Source organism: Ascaphus truei, chromosome 3, assembly GCF_040206685.1.
Source record: "Ascaphus truei isolate aAscTru1 chromosome 3, aAscTru1.hap1, whole genome shotgun sequence".
In the NCBI taxonomy this organism is placed as follows: Eukaryota; Metazoa; Chordata; class Amphibia; order Anura; family Ascaphidae; genus Ascaphus; species Ascaphus truei.
Genome location: NC_134485.1, coordinates 374,827,244 through 374,852,281, shown reverse-complemented (window position 1 = coordinate 374,852,281; position 25,038 = coordinate 374,827,244). Strand labels below are relative to the sequence as shown.

Here is a 25,038-nt window from a genome sequence, read left to right as displayed (position 1 = left end):
CAATATAGAAAGTGTGTAAGTCTTCAATTATGAAACAAAAATCCGCAGCTTTGGCAGCACACGTACTTTTGTTGCTGTTACACAGTTTACGTCAGGGGTGGGGAACGCCAGTCCTCAAGGGCAACAACAGGTCAGGTTTTCAGGCCATTCCTCCTTTAGCACAGGTGGCTCATTCAGTGGATCAGTCTTTGACTGAGCCACCTGTGCTGAAGCAGGGATATCCTGAAAACCTGACCTGTTGTGGCCACTGAGGACTGGCGTTGCCCACCCCTGGTTTAGGCTCTTCGCTTCTTTCTTACTGAGGTATATTGATTAGTTTGGGGATTGAGAAAGAAAGCCGCACACCCTGCTAATACTGTGCCAGTCTCACATCTCCAATCTCTCAATACGTATCATACTACCTAAAAAAAGTGACGTTATTTTTCTCTCCACCGACTAAAAATGAAACCCTATGTTTGGTCAAAACAAGCACACAGTTTACAAAAAAAACCATTGTGAACAGGATAGGATGACTCATTTACAAGAATTACACACAATTCAGCACAGTATTTAGGCAATATCAAGTTGTATTTTCAGTTTAAAAGTTCCTCATTTTCACTATTTTTTTTTAAGTACCCATTTTAAATTGGTATTTAAAGCAACAATACTACTTTTTTCTATATGTCCTTTTCTTCTTTCTATATGTCATGCATGTGATAATGAATAATTCTACATTCTTACCTAAGCTGGCAATCGTTTTATGCTCCTGTTATAAATCTGTCAAAATCCTGATTGTGTGTCAGTGTAACTCAGCAGCTACAATCTTTGCTGCCCCATGGCACTTACATGTGTCCTGCCATCTCCTAATTAATTTGTATTTATTTATAAAAATGTTTTACCAGGAAGTAATACATTAAGAGTTACCTCTCGTTTTCAAGTATGTCCTGGGCACAGGGTTATAACAATACATGGTTATATTAAATGAATGGAGTTATACAGTCAATTCCCAGACATTGTATGGGCAGTTAGAGTTGGAAAATTAGGTACAGGGGATAAAAGGGCTGGTGAGTTTCAGATTGAAATATAGCAGCTTTAACATCACCAAACATCAGCGAATGGCAGCAAACGGCTCACACCCTTTTGGCTGCCCTTCGCCTGCGCCAAAGGCTGTCAGCCTTTGGGGCAACGCAGCTGTAGACTGAAGGGGTTCAGATTGAATGCAGCTGTGGTTTCAAAAAGTCCTTTATCCTCTTGTGTCATTAGCATTCCAGAGGGTGGGGCTGACGAAATACAGCAGTAAGCAAATGCCGATATTAACCCTTAGCACGCTGGATATGTGCAGAGGGAAGCAGCTCTTGGGGAACCCCATCAGTCATCAGCCTTTGGGCCTGAAGGGGTGCCGTGTGACATCACGTTGTGGCGTCCACAGCGTAATTTGATGCTTGGTTTCCAAAGGAGATGGGGGGTGACACCAAGGAGTTGGCAGGACACATGTATGTGTCTTCCCATTAGGTCCGATAGGCCAGAGAGCGCGGCAAATGCATATGGCATGGAAATATTTGCCACCCCAAAATGTTGCCACCTTAGGCCTGGGCCTAATGGGAAATCCGCTACTGGATACAATGTAACCTTATAGTTGTAACCCTCCCTACCCGGTCCTAGGGAGTTTACATCGATGCACACTATTTGGCTTCTCAGCATAGCTTAACTCACTTCAGGCTGCTGGATTCAGGTGGCTGGGCAATGAGATGGCAAGGGTGACAATGATGGGCGCCAGGATTAGCCTTTATTAATGTCCCCAGGCACGGGTACACCTCAACATCATTGTACGTTGCTTTACATACTCTTGATTACTCATTAACACAGTGCTTCCCTAGGTGCCCACTCAATCAAAGGGAGGTGCATTTACTTTGTTGCATTACTTGTATTGGAGCGTGCCGCCCTTCAAGGTAACATCCATAGTACCCAGTCTACTTTGGGCTCTTACTGGGACCCTGGCCGATTCTGTGCAGGTACCGACTATACTCCATTCCTGATTGGGACCTGCCACTTCCCTACTGGTTGAGGAGAATACATAGGTGGATCTGCCTGTAGAACTGATCTGCTGACACCCAGAAGCCCTCTGCATACGGTCCACTGTCGCGTGTGTCTCTCCATCTGTGGTACCTGTGTGCTTCCATCGCCCATCTAATTGGGTTCCTTACTATAAGGGCTCTGTCCCCATCTGTAACATAAACAAGGGGGACCTGATCTCGTCTATAACTTCATGAACATAATACTTATCTACACTACCTGAGGCTTCTCTATTCTTCGAGGAACCTATCTTCCAGAACCTTCCTCCTATCCTATATACTCCCCTATGACAACACAGGGTGGGGCCCAGCATATGCTATTCTGCTATTAACCCCTTACAGCAAACCGGTATCCCTACATATTACTAAGGGGCTACATATTACTAAGGTAAGATTATCTATCGTTACAGTTTATAGCGCAAACTGCTGGGAACATTGGCAACACATTATCACAAACAGGAAAGTGTTGCAAATATCTTGTACTGCTTGGGAGGTGGCTACAACCTGCTATAAAAATTAAAGGATGCTTGAAAACTCATTAATAATGGCATTAAGAGTCAAATAATAATTTAAAAAAAACAAATCAATTATCTAAAAAACACACGATTTAACATGTTTTGCGGCTTTTTTTATCCTTAACATGTCCCCGTTACCTATATTTTACAAATGCCACTAGCAAACAAATGTGTTACAAATCCAGATGCATTAAAATGGCCCATAACTGGTATTAAATTATATATTCGCCTATATTTGTTGCAAATTGTGATAATTATCAATGGACCAACATAACACATCTTCATAGATCTATGCATGTCTTTATTTATATAGCGCCATTAAGTGTGTGATACGGGATTTAGTGTGTGGAGAATTGAGTGTGTGATACGTGATTTGATAGGAAGCCAGGAGAGTGAGTTGAGCAGGGGAGACGCTGAGACAGATTTAGGAAAGAGTAGAGTGATTCTGGCAGCAGCGTTTAGGATAGGTTGTAGGGGAGACAGGTGAGAGGTAGGAAGGCCGGACAGCAGGAGGTTACAGTAATCGAGACGGGACAGAATGAGGGCCTGTGTCAGCGTTTTAGCAGTCGAGCAACAGAGGAAAGGGCAAATCTTTGTAATATTGTGGAGGCAAAAGCAACAGGTTTTAGATACGTTTTGAATGTGAGAGGAGATTGTGAGAGAGGAGTCGAGTGTGACCCCTAGGCAGCCTGCTTGCACTACTAGGTGTGTGACAGAACTTCCAACAGTGATGTGGAAGGAGGTATTGGGACCAGCTTTGGGCGGAAGTATGAGGAGCTATGTTTCTGACATGTTAAGTTTAAGTAGGAGAACACCACGTCAGACCAGACCCAGATGGCTGCTATGAGCTGAAGTGTTTTATCTATTATGTGAGTCTATGTTTACTTTTTTATGTTATAAAACGTATATTATTTTAACTTGCCGTCTATATTATCCTTGCTGGGACGGCACATGGGACAAGGAACAAGATCTGTGATCGTGGGCTAACACTTTGGGAACTGAAGATCCCTGAAAAGATACAATTTCCTAGGAAGGGGCCAGGGGCTCACACATGGCCGTGTGAGTATATGTTTATAAACTTATATACCCATCCCATCCCCTGATCCCCGAGTGAGGTTTTGCTCACTGCGGGGCTGTTACAGTCTTGAACAGTGTTTTATGTATTCAACATTGCCTGACTGACATTGTGTCATATATCTTTATATATCTATTTCATATGTACGCTCACCACCTCCTCCATTCTACCTGGTCATTTTATACCAGTTGCTTAAGCATCCACGTGCAGTTTGTCACACTGAATCGCACTTGTAAGTTAAAGTAGTGTAAACGTATATTGTGCAGATGTTACAACTGCTGGCAAAAATGTTGAAATAGAATACTTTATCATATATCAAATTAAATTACAATAAGCGTGACGCCCTTCTGCTCCTAAATCTTTTCAGATCCGGCCCTTTTGGAAAACTGTGAAGTTTTAAAATCACAATACAGAAGCTACAATATTCCATCATGCTGGGTCAATTACAACACAACCTCCAACAGACAGACATTTTTCCAGGGTCATTACGGCTACTAGAACTCTGCACGGTCTCTAAATCCACAGGTTGTAGAATAGAACGTTTGAATTCCTGAGACAATATGTTGGTGTTTTCCATTCCTATTTTAAAGGAGCAAATCAGAGTGGGCCTTTTATTTTATGTTTATTTTTTTACAGATAGGATTGAAGCAGGGGGTCTCCAGAGCTGAACCCCATTCATTTCAGCTCTCGCATCACGTGGGCCAATAGGAAGCCACACACCAGATGCTGTCACGGCTTCCTCTCGGCCCACAGGATGCGGGAGCTTTGAAAAGCCGCCGTTACGAGATCCCGGTTAGCGACCCGAAGTGGCTACCGCACCCTCTACGGAGGCAATTATCTCCGGAAGCAGTGGGTTCCTGCTTGGATTGCTGTTTTAAGTGTTGCCATTTGCTGCATTCAATTGAGAGAGCAGCAATATACATATACATGTTATAATCCCCTCATCAATACAGCATAGGCAGCATTGTATTATTATTTTTTTGACGTTATGAACGCAGCGAAACAAAAAGGTAAAATTTATTTATTTTGTGGGTTTTTTTTTTTAAACCAACAATAGTCATAAAACCTATAAAAGTAACTCAGAATGTATCACAGTCATATACAGCTGCCACTCTCACTAAATCAAGCCGCTACTTTAACCATGTAATTAACTATTTCCTTACGTTTCATTGCATATATTTAAACAGACTTGTTTTGTTCATACTCGAGACAATAAGAAGATTGTATCTATATGTTACTTGATACTAGTTTACGAACGCTGAATAGGTTTTAATATCACCACTCATATGAATGGGACAATTCTACTGGTGAAATCACATACTGGCATATGCATACAAATAATTAGCTTTCCACAAAGCTTTTTATTTCATAATCTTTTTGTCCTGTGTAAAAGACCTTACAAGGCTAATGCTTAAATGTCCACATCTGAGACATTTCAAACGAGTCCCTCCAACTGCGATGCAAACATACTTTTTACATTGCTCGGATACCACCAACAACTACTGTACTACAAATAATAATCTTTCTATGTGAATAATGACTCTGGCCTCCTCCTGAAATGTAAAATCGCTGAAACATGATGATTTTCTGTAAACATCCATCACAGTTTATTAAAATATAGCACTACAATTAGATTGCACCTTTAAAAAAATCAAATTAAAAAAGGGGTGGGAGTATATTACAAACAATTGCAATCGTTGCATCCATTTTTTCCGTTGTGAAAGCCAATACTACAGTTGTGCAGAACTTACTGTTAGAAATCCTCATCTGTCTTCTGCGCCCAACCCGATCCAAACCAATTGGTGTGCTCTGGGAGAAGGTGAAGGGCCGTAATCGGGCAGAGACAGCCTTATATGGTGGCACTTGGTGGGCTGGAACAGGAGGTCGTGTAACAGGCTGCAAATAAGAGACATAGAATAACATGACATGGTCACCCCGTAAAAGGACTAGCAAAACTAATATTCTGCAAATAAACATAAATATATAAACATATCTATACATACATATATACACACATACATACATACATACACAAACACACAAAATATTGTAGGTGCGCAAAAATACCAAAATAAGTAATCTAAAGACCATTAAATGCTGCCTCAAAATTCCTAACCTCACACCAAGGTTAAGATATATAAAACCAAACAATATGAATAAAGGGCACAAATCAGTGGATCAATAAATAAAAAATATCAATATACAATGGGTCATCGAAGGTGTCCAAGGTGGTAATAAAGTCCCAATTTCTTTGATCCTAAAGAGAATGAAAAAAGGGCCACAATAGTGAAGTACTAAAAGGCAACTTTATAAGCAGGTAGAAAATTGGCTACTTACAATGTAGCTGAAAATATCAGGCAGTGTGGGTGGGTGTGTGACACCGCACAGACAAGCTGCATACAGACCAGCAACTCCCTTTCTGCTTGGAATCCTCCGTCTTGGAAGTTGATCTTCCTGCAGCGCGGTGTCACGTCTCAGCTGGGTCTGCTGTGTCAGCAGGTAAACGCACAAATGCACAAGCATAAAACTTTGCGCGTTCCGTTCCTAGCGTGGGAACTTCTTCAAAGGTAATGGTCCATCTGAAGAAGAAGTTACCACGCTAGGAACGAAACGCGTAAGGTTTTATGCGTGTGCATTTATTGTAAGTGCTTTTATACAGCGACATCCACTCTTTGATAATCTGTTACCCATCTGGCTTAAATATCTTGGGACTGTTTGCTCTTTGGAGTTTAACAATGGACTTTTCCTGGTATTGATATCGATTTAGGGATTACACTGCCGTAGCAGCAACGCTGGTGACTGGTGTGAGAGCACATTAAAAGTTTACCTGCTGACACAGCAGACCCGGCTGAGACGTGACACCGCGCTGCAGGAAGATCAACTTCCAAGACGGAGGATTCCAAAGAGAGAGGGAGTCGCTGGTCTGTATGTAGCTTGTCTGTGCGGTGTCACACACCCACACACACTGCCTGATATGTTCAGCTACATTGTAAGTAGCCAATTTTCTACCTGCTTATAAAGTTGCCTTTAGTACTTCACTATTGTGGCCCTTTTTTCATTCTCTTTAGGATCAAAGAAATTGGGACTTTGTTACCACCTTGGACACCTTCCGATAACCCATTGTGTATTGATATTTTTTATTTATTGATCCACTGATTTGCGCCCTTTATTCATATTGTTGTATATATATATATATATATATATATATATAGAAACCCTGTCTTCCCATAAGAAAAGGCACAAAAGCAGCAACACTCAGATAAAGCAAAAAGACATGTATTAGCAGTTACAAAACAGCACACTATAAACCCAACGTTTCGGTCCAAGGCAGGACCTTCCTCAGGGGGGTGCCTAGGACCGAAACGTTGGGTTTATAGTGTGCTGTTTTGTAACTGCTAATACATGTCTTTTTGCTTTATCTGAGTGTTGCTGCTTTTGTGCCTTTTCTTATGGGAAGACAGGGTTTCTATATTGATTTCTATGGAGCATGCACCTTGACTTTACATTTGTTGCTTGGAGTGCTGGCTGCTGCTTTTTGTTATATATATATATATATATATATATATATATATACACACACACACTACATATATATTTATATATACATTTATATATACATATACATACATACATACGAATACAGTATTTTAAATTTGTCTACACCTGTGAAATCCCTCTGTCTCTCTGTGTGAATTTCAGCTCCGGAGACCCCTGCTTCCAGAGATACTTACCTTCGTAGTGGTGCCGGTATCGCTGCAGGCAGACAAACGGTGTGTCTAATCTAATCGCGGCTTAAATGTGCCGCGTCACATGGGCCAATAGGAAGCCCTGACTTCATCTTGTAGGGCTTCTTATTGGCCCCAGTGACCTGGACTGTTAAACTCCGCAGAGATAACACCACCCTCTTCGGAGGGAAGTATCTCTGGGTCACACAGAGCTGAAATTAACACAGTTCACCTCCAGAAGCCCCCTGCTTCAACCCTGTAATTAATATATTAATATATATATATATATATATATATATAATATATATATATTAATATATATAATATATATATATATATATATATATATATATATATATATATATATATATGTTAATCCATATTGCTGCTTTAAATCAGTCATTTGATTATATTCTGACATGGTATTCTATCCCAAGGGACTTCTTTCATTTAGAAAGTGCAAGGTCCAAAAGGTCCGAAGAAATGTGGAGGAAAGCTGTTAGAAAAATTATGTTTAAAAAAATAAAAATAAAATACCTGGTCATATAGTGACTGCATCTTTACAAAAGTAAAGAAGTCACCTTAATATTATTACCAGAACTGTAACGGACTCTTTCAAAGGCATATAGCATGTAAGGGAAAATACCAAAAGAAAACCCCAGGTAAATAATTCCTGTTTTAATATTATTATTTTGTCAGGAAATGTAAAGGCTTACAAAGGAATGCAGTTGTAATCGGAAATCATGGGTTTGTGGTGCAAACACAACCACTAAAGCTTCTAGGTGTGAAGGAAAAGCAGAATGGGGGTACCAAGAACTTGCAAAAACAGAGAAGTGCTGTTCTACATTAGTGTGCGTTTGTTCTCACACGGAGGGGACAAAGTGTCAGACTTTTCATTTTAACCCCTCTACAGTTTGCTTCCAAATGACGATTATATAATATATATGTGTTTGCATGAAAACATGCACCTTAAAAAGGTTTTTGTGCAGTACTTAAATGTTAATCTAGTACAGGGGTGGCCAAGTCCAGTCATCAAGGGCCACCAACAGGTCAAGTTAAGGATCTCTGCTTCAGCACAGGTGGCTCAGTCGTTGACTGAACTACCTGTGCTGAAGCAGAGATAGCCTTAAAACCTGACTTGTTGGTGGCCCTTGAGGACTGGAGTTGGCCACTCCTGCTCTAATATATTCCATTCCCCCCTTTGATATGAGCAATAACTTGCACTGGAATATGTTGCTGGCCTCCCAACGTCTTCAGATGTCCTTGCAGCTGTGTGCCTTTCCTTGGTGTTACTTGTTTAGGGAAGTCAATTCATGACATTCTGGTTAACAAGAAGAGGCCCAATATGCACAAAGAGGTAGGAAGGCGAATCCCCTGAGGTTTGAAAGCTATATATTGTATATTTGATAATAATACCTACATTCGTAGCCTTACTTTAGTTTTTCAGTTAACAATTAATTCAATTGTGCTTGAGGGAAAACAACCCATAATGCTTTCATTACAAAAGCTCTGATAAGGTTATATTATACAATATGTCGGTCCCCACACTGATGATAAATCGGTTGTGTGTCACCGACTGACCTCCCCTTCAATTACCATTATATAAACAAAGTTGCAATATTTTGGTTTGACTGTAGTACTGTCTGTGCACACACGGTGTTCACGGATTGCATGAGTTGTAAGTGTGGATATGTGTCTTTTTCACCAGTAAAATATTATATTTTCTCTAACTCCTCATTGGCCCCTTTCTGCCTTTTCCCATTCACTGTGCCAAGTCTCAAAGAGCCTCAAATAAGAGACAAAAAGGTTGATATAAACGGCATTTGGATTTTGGCTTTAAAATGTGTATATTGATACATGACCCTTCCAAGGATTGGTAAACAAGAGACAGCACTCAATGTTTAAAATCAAAGTGTATTAGTGATAGCAAAAATACATCCAGAAACCCAACGTTTCGGTCCCATTCTGTAGGACCGAAACGTTGGGTTTCTGGATGTATTTTTGCTATCACTAATACACTTTGATTTTCAACATTGAGTGCTGTCTCTTGTTTACCAATCCTTGGAACGGTAACGTATAACTACATTCTCTATATGGGATGTGCACCTGTGGCTTACCAGCACCTATTGGAGTGCCAACTGCCTTATCTGACATATATATATATATATATATATATATATATATATATATATATATATATATATATATATATATATATATATATATATATATATATATATATATATACTGTGCTTCTGGGAGAAAGTAGATAATGTGTGTGCTACAGCCCCCTACAAAACAGACAAGTTACAGAAACTGGTAAAAAAATTTTTACCCTAACCGGTCAATCGATATGGATGTGCAAAAATTAAAATAAAGACATAAAAAACATGATGGTAACAGACAAGGCTTCTAGCGCTCTTTTAGAGTAAAACATACACGTTATAGAGGGCCCTTGGAGGGCAATGGCCCCAAAACATTGCCCCTATGTGTCAGTGCATTTGCGCATGTATTAATAAAGAGTGATGCAAATTTTAATTTCAAGGAGTGCTGTGGAGTTCTTGTCTGTTGTTCCTGTTGTTAACCTTAGTGGTGATCAGCGGTTCCACCTTCACCTGTCATCCACTATCAAGCTGCAGAACACGTATGTATTGAGTTCTGTCCACAACCAGGTTTGCAAGTAAAACACTGTCCGGTGGAGGGGCTGTGTCACTTTTTTACCCACCTTCACTTGTACAATGTGTGGTTGAAACCTCTTTCAACTTCACATTGCAACACCAGTATAACTAGCCTCACACTGACAAGACCCAAAAGGTCCAAATAGCTGTCTGTGGGTAGGTTTACTGGCTCTGCACTTCTGTAACCCAGGCTGTACTGAAAAGCTGTGTAATACTGCAGGCATATGCTGATAGGGGTCAATGTTAAAATGAACATGAAGCAAAAGGTGACACACTGTGCTCATTTGCATGTCATTACCCAGAATCCCTGCCTGCAGTGGAAGCATTAATAGGAGTTAATGGGGGAAAGCAGGGTTATAGACCTGTCTGAGACATGTTAAAGTGTCACAAGTTATATTTGTATTTGCAAGTAGAAAACAGAATGCAGCTTATCTTAATAAACTTAAATCACCAGTATCCCCAACACTGTTCTCAGAAGAAGCAACTATAATAAAAGTGACTTAAAGTATGAGTATGGAGACCAAATTAGTTTTCACCATATGCTGACAACAGAGAAGAAAATCACGGATTCTCCAATAAAGCCAATGAAGAAGTAATTAAAATGTATAATCTCTGGTCTGCATCTTCGGGATACTTCTAGTGGCAAATCACAGTCGAATTCTGTTCCAGGGGGGACTGGAAACATAACTACCTCAGTGCTAAATATGCCAGCAACCTAATGCTGGCAGTGAAAGGGTTGAAATATTCCCCTGAAACTGAGGCATGTCAAGTAATCGCCAAATTCTCAGTTATCACTAATACACCTCTAACAGTTTGACCCAGAACGGTGTCTTATGCAACTGTGGAATTAAAATGCCATAAATGCTCTTCGAAACCTAGATCACCAATCATATGAGCTTGCGCGTGTATAATTAACGAGAACTTTTATATTATGTGATCACTTTGCATGCAAAACATGAAAAAATATTAATGTACACAGGTTATTGCATCTGATCAATAGCAAATGAGAAAAAACAACCGTCATACTTTAATTCAAATATTGTTCAACGTTCCAGCAATGGTAGATAATTAGTTGCGAAGGAAAGAAATCAGTAGTTAGTTTGATGACATGCATAGTTTTATTATTTCATTCGAGTAAAGAAGGTTGGAGATTATAAAAAAAAAAAGTGGATCAGAAGGTAGAGAATACAATTTGCAGTGAGACAGAGGACAGCTACAAGAGGTTTCATTTCATAGTGAGCGCATGCTTTCCAAGACTCTTACTTGTTTAAGCAGCTCTCCAATGTATTCATCCTCACTTGTTCCATAAAAGTTGACCCCACCTATCACAGAGATGGGTCTTCGTTTGCAGTTCCCCTGGTACATAGTGGGATGTTTTTGAATCTTGGACTCATCACTGAAAGACTGCAAAGGAAATTTAAAATTCCCACTATCAATTTCTGGGGATTCCATTGGAACTGAATCTTCTGGGATAGAGAAACTCCGAATAGCCAGCTGACCATAGTCCGAAAGAGGCCTAGCTCTGATTTTTCCTGCTCCCCATCTTCGAGATGCCACCTTTTGAGCGTCTGTCTTTTCTTCATCCTGTGATGGAGACCTTCTCAAGGAGTCTTCAGTAGCAACCTTTTCAAAAAGGTGAACAATGCAAATAAGGTGCATTGGTGTAAGTTAGTAACATTAAAATAAGTGAAAATAGTTGTATACATTTAAGTGAGCAATGTGAGCAACACAAGCAACGAATGTACTAATCCACCAAAAAGGAATACCAACAACTTTGTAGGACTTCCAAGAGAGATGTATTTATTACTAGGAGGGTTCTGCAATACGGAAAGGTCAATAATTACCCATGAGAACATGTATTCAGACCTTGCAAAGAAATTATACCTAAAGTAGTCTGAAAATCATAAATACGAACAATGGACTTTGATTAATTACATATTCATTCCCATGCCAAAAACTGCCACGATTCATTTTGAGACATGTATTGGTACAGAAAAAGGTACATTTAAATAACTACTAAACATCTAAAAATTTGATTTTTAATTTCAGGGGGGGACACAGAGCACAGAAATCATTTTTTTTGCAGCTGTAGTTATCATTAAATACTTTGTACAATTAGAAAGTGCATGAATTTATGTAAATAATCCTGAAGTGGTTATCCTTACAAAGTATATTGGATCCATAGGCAAAAGCAAAGAGAACCTTGCAGCATATTCACCTGATAAAACTATCACCATTATGATGTCTTCATCCAAAAAGGAGTTACTTTATCCGAAATTGAATGCTGCATATAACAAAAGACATAACTCAACTGGACTTGTTAGAAATGTAAAAAGCCAAGTCTATTTTGATCGACGGTTACCATGGACCTTTCTCAAGATAGTTTGGACCGAAACATCGATCAAAATAAACTTCGCTTTTTACATTTCTAACACAAGTCCATGTGACTGCTGTCTTTGGTATATGTAACATTCAGCACAGTTAGCTGGGACCTCTCCCAGTTTGAGAGCAGCCATGACAGTATCAGCAGCGGGAGTGCTACTACACAGGATTTAGTTTCAAGCAGCAATACGGGTTTCATTTTCTAATTTAATTACAGGATTGAAGCAGGGGGTCTCTGGAGCTGAACTGTGTGAATTTAGCTCTGGGGACCCCCTACTCCCAGAGATACTCTCCTCCGTGGGGGTGCCGGTATTGCTGCAGTGAGAGAAACTGAGTGCCTAACCTAATGGCGGCGTTTAGATATCCCGCGGGCCAAGAGGAAGCTATAACGTTATCTGGTGCGACTTCCTATTGGCCAACGTGACCGGGACATTTAAACTTGGCAGAGATACCAGCATCCCTACGGAGGTAAGATCTCTCGAAGATGGAGGTCCCCGGAGCTGAAATTAACACAGTTCAGCTCTGACGACCCCCTGCTTCAATCCTGTAATCATAATAAATTAACAAAAATGTTAAAAAAAAAATACAAATTCCAGCGTGAAACCCGCATTGCTGCTTTAACCCAAGACACACAGTATGTAAACATTTCAGAAATCAATTTGTGAAATCACACGTAAAGAATCGACATGGAAATAACAATCCTTTCAGACTGGCTACATGCATTTAGAGCATATAAGAACAAATACATGTCTAATATATCATCTGCATTCTGACAGCTTGTCTATTACAATTAGTCTGACATGGCTAATGTATATTCAACTTGGAGTTTATTTTAATTGGACATGTAGGACTACTCCTGAATACCAGAAGGGATCAGATTTAGAAAATAAGGAGTGAATTCAAATGTCATGATGACTGAGTTTGGTTGGCAATATCACTGGTGGTATCACAGTGCCTAGGGTTGACTGGATTTCACTTACATCAAATGCATAATTTCACAGTTAACACCCTAGGAGTGTCATTTCCTGCCACATATACAGTAGTAATACAAAGAGCTACCCATAAATATAGCAACAGAAATATACCACATTGCGTGTAAAACAGCATTTGTAAGCCACATTTAAGCAAAGAATTTTTTTTGCCATAACAAATAACACTTTACCTTAAAATAACACATAACCAAGTTGAAAGCATACCATCAAATATAATTTAATACTTGGCCACCTAACCCCCAAGGTGGACAAGATAAATAAACTTTTCAGTATTCATGCTCAACCGCTGAAATCCATTGCCAAAAATAAAGAGCCCCTTCAGTGATTGAGTTCTGCGAGGTATTGTTCAGCTTCTCGACCACTGAAGGGAGTAGCATTAGAAGGTGTGAAATGAAAACATAGGTAGCGCGCAGAACAAAAAGGATCTGATATCCAATATTTTCCAAGCCAAGCAAACACTCCAGGAGAAAATCCCTGCAATCGTTTACATCTTATGGACCAAACTTCAAACCCGAGTCATACCTCTTTGTTTGTTACTGGCAACGGGGTCCCACACACGCACTGAAACAACAAACAGCTGACTGCAGGCATCCCGATTTCTCAGCATTAAGTGCAATCTATTCCACTGAGAAACAACACAGATTTTTTTTTCCACTGAGCAGCTCCCTGATATTTGTTCAGTGTATTTGCAGTTGGACATTGTACCTGTCACCAAGCCTGAAGCAGCTGTCCCAACACAAGCAATTGATATAACCAATTAAAAGGCAGGCCACACAGGAACATATTGTAATTGTAACAAAGTAAAAGATCTTAGGGGGAAAAAAAGTGTTCAATGACTAACAAGTGCTTTGTAATTAGGCTTTACCTCAGCCTAGCTGCAAGAAAACACCACATTTCATTTTTTATTTAAAACAATTTAAACTGCATCTTTCAAATCTTATTCTTCCATCTAGGCCATATTTGATTTCTGCGCAATGTATCTAATGCAATAGAGGGGACCGCTCTGCTGATCAATACTTTTTTCCGTTTCATAACAGAGGCTTATTGGAAAGCAAAGTTCTTGCAATCTCATCTCACGCAATTGTGCCCCCCAAGCACAATGTATCTTGTAGCCGGGGATCTGATATGAACTCCTGCAGCGTGGAAGTCATAAATCAGTACATCGCCCCACCAAAAAAAAAAAAAAAAGACATTCTGCACATGTTTTCTCTAGTTTAAATGTAATCTAAAAAGTGACAATAAACGTAAATAACTTCACAACCTAGTTACAGGCGGACCTGTCACTGTCAGAGGGACCTGTATCACATTGCTGTAGAATAGATCATTCTTCTAGAGCGTGTTAAATAAAAAACAAAGCAAATTTAAAAAAAGCTGTCCTTCAATTTTTCAAGGTCAGTCAGGCCAGACATGGAGCTACTCGACTAGCAATGATGCTATCTCACATGGATTTCACTTTTGCCCAAAGTAGGCAAATGCACTTTGATGTACAAAGATGCAGTACAGTATAACATATATACATATATATACATACACACACACACACACACATATATATATATATAATATACACCTACATATATATGTGTATATATGTGTATATATATATATATATATATATATATATATATATATATATATATATATATATATATATATATATATATATATACACACATACCATACATATGTATAACATACTGTTGCAGGGTACATGCAACCACACACGCAGGTTCTCTTGATAAGGCTTATTTATTGAGCCTTCAAAACATACAGCACACAAAAACAAAATAGCTTCTCTTCAGCATACAAAAACAAAATAGCTTCTCTTCAGCAGACAAAAACAAAATAGCTTCTCTTCAGCATAGAAAACAAGGCAGCTTCTCTTCAGCATGCAGGACACAGACAGTTCATCATACATGTACTTGGAAAACAGACCATATAGCAGTAATCTCTTCAGTAGTTCAGTCCTGTCTCCTGACCAGCTAGCCTGCATGTGTACAGCATGGGGGTTTTAAACACCTCGATTATGCAGCTGGAGTCAGACTAATTAAGCAGTCCTTCTCAACTGAAACTTAACCTCGTCACTGCTGCACTGCAAGCCTAAACATAGGTTTGCGAGGTATATGGCTGGTGACGTTCATTCACCCTGTCACATTCCTCCTCTGTTAGTGTGTGGCTGGGGCCACGCACGGCTGAAGCCCGATCATCCACCCCTTCTCTAGAAAAGAAGTCAGCATTGCATTTTCTTTTCCAGGACTGTGCTGAATCCCAAATGAGAATGGTTGGAGAGCCATATACCACCTGGTCAATCTAGCATTGGAGTCCTTCATACTATTTAACCACTTTAAAGGAGCATGGTCCGTCACCAGAGTAAAATGGACTCGTGCCAGGTAATGCCTCAAAGCCTCGATTGCCCACTTTACTGCAAGGCCCTCCTTCTCAATCACTGAGTAGTTTTTTCCCTCTGGAACAATTTCCTACTCAGAAAAAGGATCGGATGTTCTACTCCCTCAAACTGTTGTGACACCACTGCCCCTAGCCCTATCTCTGATGCATCAGTTTGCACTACAAAAGGCCTGTTGAAGTCTGGGCTTCTAAGGACGGGACCCTCTGATAGACACCTTTTTATGTCCTCAAAGGCTCTCTGACACTCCCCTGACCATACCACTCGTGTAGGGGCCCACTTTTTTGTGAGGTCCGTTAATGGGGCTACAACTTCCGAGTAGTTGGGGATGAACCGCCGATAGTACCCTGCTACACCCAGCAGAGAGCGTACCTGCGTTTTTGTTTGGGGGGGGTCGGAATTTCTTTCAGGGCAACTACCTTGTCGGCTAGTGGCCTTACTTTTCCACCTCCCACTGCATACCCTAAGTATTTGGTTTCCGCCTTACCTAAGGCACATTTCTTAGGGTTGGCTGTGAGCCCTGCCTCTCTTAGAGATTTGAGGACCGCTTACAGCCTATTTAGATGGGCCCGCCAGTGTTTACTATAAATGACAATGTCATTTAGGTAGGCTGCGGCATAAGCCCTATGGGGTCTCAGCACTTTATCCATGAGTCTCTGAAATGTGGCTGGGGCTCCATGCAGTCCAAATGGCATTGTCACAAATTGGTATAAACCCATGGGAGTGGCAAAGGCTGTTTTGCACTTTTCCTCTAAAGGTATTTGCCAGTATCCTTTTGTTAAGTCCAGCGTGGATATATATTCCGCGTTACCAAGGGCGTCAATTAACTCGTCCACCCTTGGCATCGGATATGCGTCAAACTTGGATACCGCATTGACCTTTCGGAGGTCCACACAAAATCTTACCTTCCCATCGGGTTTAGGGACCATAACTAGTGGACTACACCAGTCACTGCATGATTTCTCAATCACTCCTAAGTGCAACATTTCTTGTACCTCCTTCTCTACCAAAATGCTCGACCACATCTAGGTGCTTCCTAAGGTCCAATACATATTGCAGGGTATTCTTAGAAGGGGACTGCTGTTCCTCCCAGGACTCCTTTAGGAGGTCTAGGATACCCCGGGGTTGGCGGCCATACAGCAGTTCAAATGGAGAGAATCCCGTGGAGGCCTGGGGAACTTCCCGCACTGCAAACAGCAGAAAATTGAGAAGTTCATCCCAGGCTCTCTTCTCTGAATCTACAAATTTTCTCAGCATCCCTTTTAAAGTTCGGTTAAATCTTTCACCAATCCGTCAGTCTGTGGATGGTAGACCGATGTCCGAACAGACTTGACCTCTAGTAATTTTAAGACATCCTGCATCAGTTTAGCCATACCTAAACCTTGTACCTTGGTCTGTCAACATAACCTGGGGAAGTCCAACTCGTGATAACAGCTCCAACAACTTGTTGGCTACTTGCTTCACCGTTGCTGTTCTCAGGGGGAACGCCTCAGGATATCTTGTTGCATAGTCAACTATTACCAGAATAAACCTGTGTCCTTTTGCAGAAGGTTCTAGAGGTCCTACCAAGTCTACCCCAATACTCTCAAAGGGAAATGACACCAAGGGTAGAGGAACCAAAGGGGCTGGTTTTTGTCCCTTCGGACTAGTTAGCTGGCACTCCGGACATGCCGCACATAACTTCGCAATATCACTATGCATCCCTGGCCAATAGAATCGGGACAAAATACGGTCCAATGTTTTATCCCTGCCAAGGTGACCACCCCAAGGGACAGTGACGAAGTTGAGACATTAGGGGGTCTGGCATAACAACATAACAGCATTTAGGATGAAGCCATTTTGTGTGAATATTTCAATCCGCCATCTTGTCTTGTCTTTGTGAGTCTAATTTCTGTGTTTCATTTCTGTATAAACAAATGTGTGAAGCAGAGGAATGGAATTTTTGCTCCTAGCTAAATTTATTGACTCTTCCTCATCCAATCAGCTTCAAATTGAAAGTGTAAACAGGCTAAAAGTTATGAGAACCCATGAGATAAGTTTAGATTCTTGCAGTAGAATTTATTCTCATAACATATTGCTAGGCGACAGAATAGGCACATCCCATTTAACCCCAGAATGGTTTCTAGCTGACAGGTAGTTATACAATATTGTTATGTATTACAAAATGACATCAACTTTAATATTGTTATGTATTACAAAATGAGGTAATGTTTAGTGACGTGCAAGCCCCCCCATAAAGGGGTGGAGCTTTAGGATTTAGGGTATAAATATATGGCATATCGTGTTATTATTTAGAGAGCTTTTGTTTTGAAGCTGTCTCCGTTGTGCACTTGACTTGAATAAATTCACGTGTTATTCTGTTTCAAAATAACCTCACACTGTGTTTTTTATTTACGCTTTCGACAGATGGCGCAATCCGAAGTAGGGACTCAATATCATCGGAATCGAGCACCCGGATGAATCACTCCTCCATCACTCAAACCTGAGCTCACATATGAATCAAGGTAAGGCTACCTACATTTTTTAGACAAACAGCCTGATTAAATTGTTTTGAGTGGTGCGGGGAGCTGATTTTTGAACGGTGTCTTATCTGATGTGACGAGTAAGAATCCCTAGCAGTTTCACGTGAATTTATTATTCTCTGTTCCTGTATTCATTTTAAAGTGTAAGAGTTGTTAAGAGTTGTTAGGGGCTAAGGTAAGAGTCCCGTTAAAGGTTTTGGTGTTTTGGTGATGAAAGTGAGTGTTTTTGTGCTTAAAGGGATTGTTTTCAGACCGTCCTGGGTTGTGATAAATATTTTTGTTGTCGGAGCAGGACGGGTCCCTGATTGTACATTTGCTCTGTTTTGTCATTTACATACCAAGTGAGTTCATGGATATCTGGTTAGAAGGTCTTATCTGTATCCATGTTATAAAAGTATAAGGTTTATCAGGACTGGGTTGGACCCGCTGAAGTGATTCAAGTTTTTCTTTGGTATAGTTATGGTGAGAAAATGTGATTGGGGAACAGTCTCGTGACAGGTCCTTATCTGCATATTTACACTATTCAGAACAATAACATGCCAAAAGAGTTGTACGTAATCAGCTTGCGTTGATTATTGTAACGCTAAATTGTACAGGTCAATTAACAGTTGATTGCTGTAGCCGAAGTATTGTACAGGTCAATTAAATTTGATTTCTGTAACAGAAGAAGTATTGTACAGGTCAATTAAATTTGATTTCTGTAACAGGGGAATAATGGGAAACCAAAAATTCTCAAAGGATTGTGTGTCTGCAGACGAAAATAATAAAGAATGAATACAGAGAACGAAAAGAGACAATATAAATATTTTGTTGGCCAGTGAATGGCACTGTTTTTGTTTGTACTATTATCAACTAATTGCGCAGATGTTTAAATGAAAGAGGGGTCTTTTTCTGTGGGATTGATAAGCTCAGGGAGCGCCGTCTCGTGTGTTTTTGAATCCCACAGGGAAACATACCTTACGTTAATATGGGTCAAAAGAATTCTGTTGAGGGACAGAAGGGTCCTGCTGCATTAATTTTTACCATTGCCAGGACAGAAGTTAATATAATAACAAGTGAAAAAGAAAGTGAATAGGAAAGAAATAGCAAGTGAATTTGCCGATAGATAATTAAGGCATATGTGGTGTTGAGGAAGTAGAGGGTTATTTTTATGAAAAGTTTATATGCAAAAATTGGGATAAAATTAGAGACTGTGTGTATATTGTTTGGAAGGGACATAAAGTGTTATAAGTGTAAAAAGGTAGGACATGTTGCCAGTAATTGCAGAGCAGCCCTAAGAGAGAGCGTAGAAGAAAAAGAATAGAATTGAAAAGATTTGTTCGTACTGGCCACACGAATAGGTCTTTTGAACCAGAAAATATTCTTTTTCCTTCTGTTCTAATGGCAACTAGAAAGAGAATAAAAGCAGGTTATTTATATGAGAAGCTGTGTAGGAGAGAAGTTTGTGTCTATGTTCTTTGGGTGTCTGTATTGTGTGTGTTCTGTATTGTGTGTAACCAGTAAAAACACATGGAATATTTTGTGTTTAAAAATATGGGTAAAAGCTCATAAGCATTGTTTGAAGTATATATTGTATTGTATGTTTTCATGTATAGAACGCCATTAATAGGCTCAGCGCTTCACAGGAGTGGTGCATGTCGTAATCATATAGTTATCAAATGGTAAAGGTAAGAGGTCATAGAATAAGTGATCCAGACATAAAAGTAAAAGTTGAGCAAAGAGAAGTCACTGCTCTGAGGAGCTTACAATCTACTTGGTAGGTAGGGAGAGCATACAGAAACAGTAGGACTTGATTAGAAACCAGGAGAGGAATTTCAGGAGGGGAAACGCAGAATCAGAGTTTAAAGAGTAGAGTGATTCTCGCAGCAGCGTTTGGGATAGATAGTAGGGAAGACAGGTGAAAGTCAGGAAGCTGGGATAGCAGGGGATTACAGTAATCAAGAGGGGAGATAATAAGGGTCTGAATCAGAGTTTTTAATAGTTGAGCAACAGAGGAACAGGTGTATCTTTGTGATATTGTGGAGGAAAAAGCAACAGTTATAGAAATGTTTTGAATGAAAGAGGAGAATATGAGAGAGGAGTTGGGAGTGACCCCTAAGCAGCGTGCTTGAGCTACTGGATGGAAGATTCAAGAGTAATGTGGAAGGAGATAATAGGGTCAGGTTTGGGAGGAAGTATGAGGAACTCTGTTTTTGCCATGTTTAATTTAAGGCGAAAGAGGATCTTCCAGGATGAGATAACAGAGAGACATTCAGAAACGTAGGTTTGTATGGCAGGTGTAAGGTCAGGGGTTGAAAAGTAAATGAGGGTGTTGTCAGCATAGTGGTGATATTTAAACCTAAGAGATGTTATTAGGTCACCTAGAGAGAGTGTGTACAGAGAAAAGAGAAGAGTGTGGTCCACAGAGGCAAATGCTTCAGAGAGGTGGAGTAATAGGAGCAGAGTGTGATGACCTCTGTCTTGGGCAGCATGTAATTCATGAGTTATTTTAGTGAGAATTGTCTCCGTGGAGGGAGCAGTGCAGATGTCAGATTGTAGAGGGTTAAGGAGAGAATGGGTGTGAGAAAATGGAGCAAGCAGGAGAATGCAAGACAAGTTCAGTAGTTAGAAAGAGAGGTAGGGTCAAGCTTGCTATTTTTGAGTCATGGTATAACTATTACATGTTTGAAGGAGAATGGAAATGTAGCAGATTAGAGGGAGAAGAGGAGATCAACAGTGATGGTGACATTCTTTTGAGACAGTGGAAAAAGAGTCAAGGAAAGCAGGCAGAGAGTTGGAAGCAAAGTAGGATAGGAGGAAAAAGAGGGAATGTTCTGGTGTATGGATTCAACCTCTTTCTTAAAAATAGTCAGCAAAAGTCCTGGGGTGAGATGAAGGAAGAATTTGTGTGGGGTAGACTTATGAGTGTTGATTAATGGAAAGAAATAGGTTTGTGTAGCTTGAGAAAGGACAGAATTGCAACAGGATAGCATAAATTTGTAGTGAATTAAATCAGTGAAACTATGAAAGTTCATACAGAAGGCATCCAAGATCAGAGTGGCAAGGTACAACATGAGTTAGATAAGATAGGAGAAATTCAAGAAAGACTTAGGAAGGAAGGTGACACAGACTGGGACCTTTTGGGGCTGACTGGATTGGTGGGATCACTAGGAGCAAAATTTTTGAATGCGGTAATGTGTGTGAGTGTGATACTCGTTGTCATCTATGTTTGTGTTACGTTTGTCAAAGGCATGATCCACAAATATGCAACCCCCTCTGCAGACATGACGCCATTGTTTGCTGAACCAATCTACAGCAGTCCCTTGAAGAAAGAAGATGCCAAGTACAATGTTCTAACTCCGGAAAAGAATTTGGCTATAACGCCATACTACGAGACTATGACTACATTTGGCAGGCACCCTCGTGCACTGTCCTACACCCTCAAGCAACATTATGAAATGATGGAGCACCCTTGTGCCTCCCAACGTGTTTCTGGACAAAAATCATACCAATAATTCTCAAAAAACAATGTTTTAAAGAATCAGAGGAGGGACTGACGAAGTTGAGACATTAGGGGGTCTGGCATAACAACATAACAGCATTTAGGATGAAGCCATTTTGTGTGAATATTTCAATCCGCCATCTTGTCTTGTCTTTGTGAGTCTAATTTCTGTGTTTCATTTCTGTATAAACAAATGTGTGAAGCAGAGGAATGGAATTTTTGCTCCTAGCTAAATTTATTGACTCTTCCTCATCCAATCAGCTTCAAATTGAAAGTGTAAACAGGCTAAAAGTTATGAGAACCCATGAGATAAGTTTAGATTCTTGCAGTAGAATTTATTCTCATAACATATTGCTAGGCGACAGAATAGGCACATCCCATTTAACCCCAGAATGGTTTCTAGCTGACAGGTAGTTATACAATATTGTTATGTATTACAAAATGACATCAACTTTAATATTGTTATGTATTACAAAATGAGGTAATGTTTAGTGACGTGCAAGCCCCCCCATAAAGGGGTGGAGCTTTAGGATTTAGGGTATAAATATATGGCATATCGTGTTATTATTTAGAGAGCTTTTGTTTTGAAGCTGTCTCCGTTGTGCACTTGACTTGAATAAATTCACGTGTTATTCTGTTTCAAAATAACCTCACACTGTGTTTTTTATTTACGCTTTCGACAACAGTATGGGCTAGAGTGAACAAAAACACATAGAAGTTCCTCCTTGAATGCACTCAGAAAGGTAAATGAGGATGATATGGTAAATATAGTTAAAAACCTTTTAATCACATAAGTAGTAAAACATGTTTGTATAGAGGGGGATGGTAAAAATTCCAAGGCCAATCCCTACTAACAGACCAAGAGAATCTTCCAAAATATACACATGGAAGATAGTGTAAATGACAGTACATCACCTAGATGTGGATACATAGACTGCAGGAGTCACCATGTACATCCTCAGACTTGGAAACCTGTCCTGTCCACAGTGTTCCTATTTACAAAAAACCGTCAACCTCAAGAATTGAGGCTGATGGTACAGAATCTGAGGGGGTGATAAAGGAGCAGTCAATGCGGTAATGAAGTATACCTACAGAATGTCAGTGACCCACATGAAGGTATAATGTATATCAACTCCAGAACAGGATGAAATCAAAATAACATGAGGAAAAAGTAACATATAGTGAGAACAAAAAAAACCACACAAAAAAAACCACTAGCTACGTGGCTTAGTGGTATAAAACTCTGCGAAAGGGCATGCACAAAGTGTGCTCTGCTAATGCCCAGAGGCACGGTTCTGTGACCGTATCCAGTTATAGCCTCATATACTAAATAGGACAGTCAGGCGCAGAGATGCATATATGGAGTCTCATAAATAGAACAGTGGTATAAAACTCTGCGAAAGGGCATGCACAAAGTGTGCTCTGCTAATGCCCAGAGGCACGGCTCTGTGACCGTATCCAGTTATAGCCTCATATTGTCAGGGTTCTGCTCGCCACAAACCAGGACCGGACCGCGAGGCTGAGGTGGGGTTGTAAAAGCACCGACCTGAGACCGCGCAGGCTGATCCGGATTGCGCAGTTCGTAGTCATATGTCGCAGGATCAGGATTGGAGAAGACAGCGTCGTCGTTGTAGAAGCCAGGGTCAGGACAGGAGACATCAGGATAAACATTGTACAGGCAAGAGTTCGGCAACAGGTAGTCAGGAGAGCCCCGCTTCAGCTTAGGAGCGCGGGGTTGGCCTTTGCGCGAGCGACGACCATGGCCCATGGTGCTGGTCACAGGAGATGGTAGGCAGACCAGAATAGCACACCGTCTAGCTGCACGGGTGCACCAGTGCTACAACGCAAAAGTCCTGAGCGGGCAAGGGAATCCACTGTTTCAGCGCAGGAACCAGGACACGGCCTCTCTATATTAGGGAAAGAGTAGGCCCCAGGAACCAGGAAGCTGTAGATACAGGGAAACCTCCGCTACAGTGCAGGAATCCAGGAGACTGCAGAACGCAGGGACGAACCTCTACTTTAGTGCAGGAATCCAGGAGGCTGAAGGACGCAGGAACGAAACCTCTGCTTCAGCACAGGGGAACAGAAGCTGAAGGACGCAGGGAATACCTCCGTATCAGCATAAGGGAACAAGCGGCTTGAAGGGAGCTGAAGGATGCAGGACGTAACCTGGAATCAGCCTTGGAGAACAAGCGGCTTGAAGGAAGCTGAAGGACACAGGGCGGAACCTGGTATCAGCAAAGGAGAACAAGCGAGAGCTTGTGGCAAAACAGTTGACATCCAGTTAGGACTATGCTCGGCAGGGAGCATTATGGGAAGACAATACTTAAAGGCCAGCGGGCCAATCCCCGGAGGGGGGTGTAAAGGTACTGCTCCAATGAATGAATGCAAGTCTAGGTTGCAGTGATAAGCTGCACAGCTGCAGTAGATACCAGAGGGAGTGTGTATTGCTTTGATGAGTGAATCCAGGCTGCAGCAAACCTCAGGAGAGCTGATCCAGAACTGCACCGGTCTGCAAGGTAAAGCAACCAGTAAACCGTGGAGCGGATTCCTTACAGTACCCCCCCCTTCACGCGAGACCTCCGGGCGAACATGAGCACTCCTAGAGTTGGAGGACCGGGAATTGTTGCTGAACAGTCTAGGATTGGGGTTAGAGTCGTACTCCAGAGACTCATGATTAGTCCTTAGTGTACCCCCACCCCCCGGTGAGAACTGTGGCCAGACAGGACCATGCATGGGCCTTGGGGACATTGAGTTGTTCCTAAAATTCTTTAGGTAGAAAGGGCATCCGTAAACGAGCAGTTCTTTAGTGAGTACAGTTCTAAGAAATAAGAGTAGTAGAAGAAACATCCTTGGTACATGGCTCGCCCCCGCAAAATGACTTGGAAATACAGGGTTGTGAAGAACCAGAGGGTTCCAGAGCAGAAACGGCAGAAGAACCCCTACAGGAAGCCCAGTCTTTAATAAAGGAACCTGAATTTAGGATCAGCGGCCCTGATAATTGATCGAATACACCAGGAGGAACTTTGTAACAGAAAAAGTCTTGGCTGACCACTGCATGTTGAAATTTGCGAGAAATTTTTCCTCTAGAAGGCTCCCAGGTAATGGTTAGTAAGGGTATAGGCTGGTTGGAAGCATCTCCCGGTATTGGTATGGAAGGTGACAAGGCAAGCAGTAAACCCGGCATAGGGATCGAAATCTTGGGATACGTAC

General features: G+C 40.9%; 1 protein-coding gene across 7 annotated transcripts in view; it reads right to left on the bottom strand.

Moving 5' to 3' along the window:
* Positions 1-25,038, bottom strand: part of SPATA13 (spermatogenesis associated 13) — an 85,916-nt gene that overhangs the window by 37,872 nt on the left and 23,006 nt on the right. For 3 of the 7 annotated variants that reach the window (XM_075592232.1, XM_075592231.1, XM_075592235.1), the window contains 2 exons: positions 11,308-11,667; positions 5,393-5,537 (listed from right to left, as the gene is read on the bottom strand). In XM_075592232.1, the coding sequence (XP_075448347.1) occupies positions 5,393-5,537; positions 11,308-11,667 (505 nt within the window). Of the gene's footprint in view, positions 1-5,392; positions 5,538-11,307; positions 11,668-13,940; positions 14,167-25,038 lie in introns of those variants that run through there. The other 4 variants (XM_075592233.1, XM_075592238.1, XM_075592236.1 and 1 more) reach the window with 2 other exon arrangements.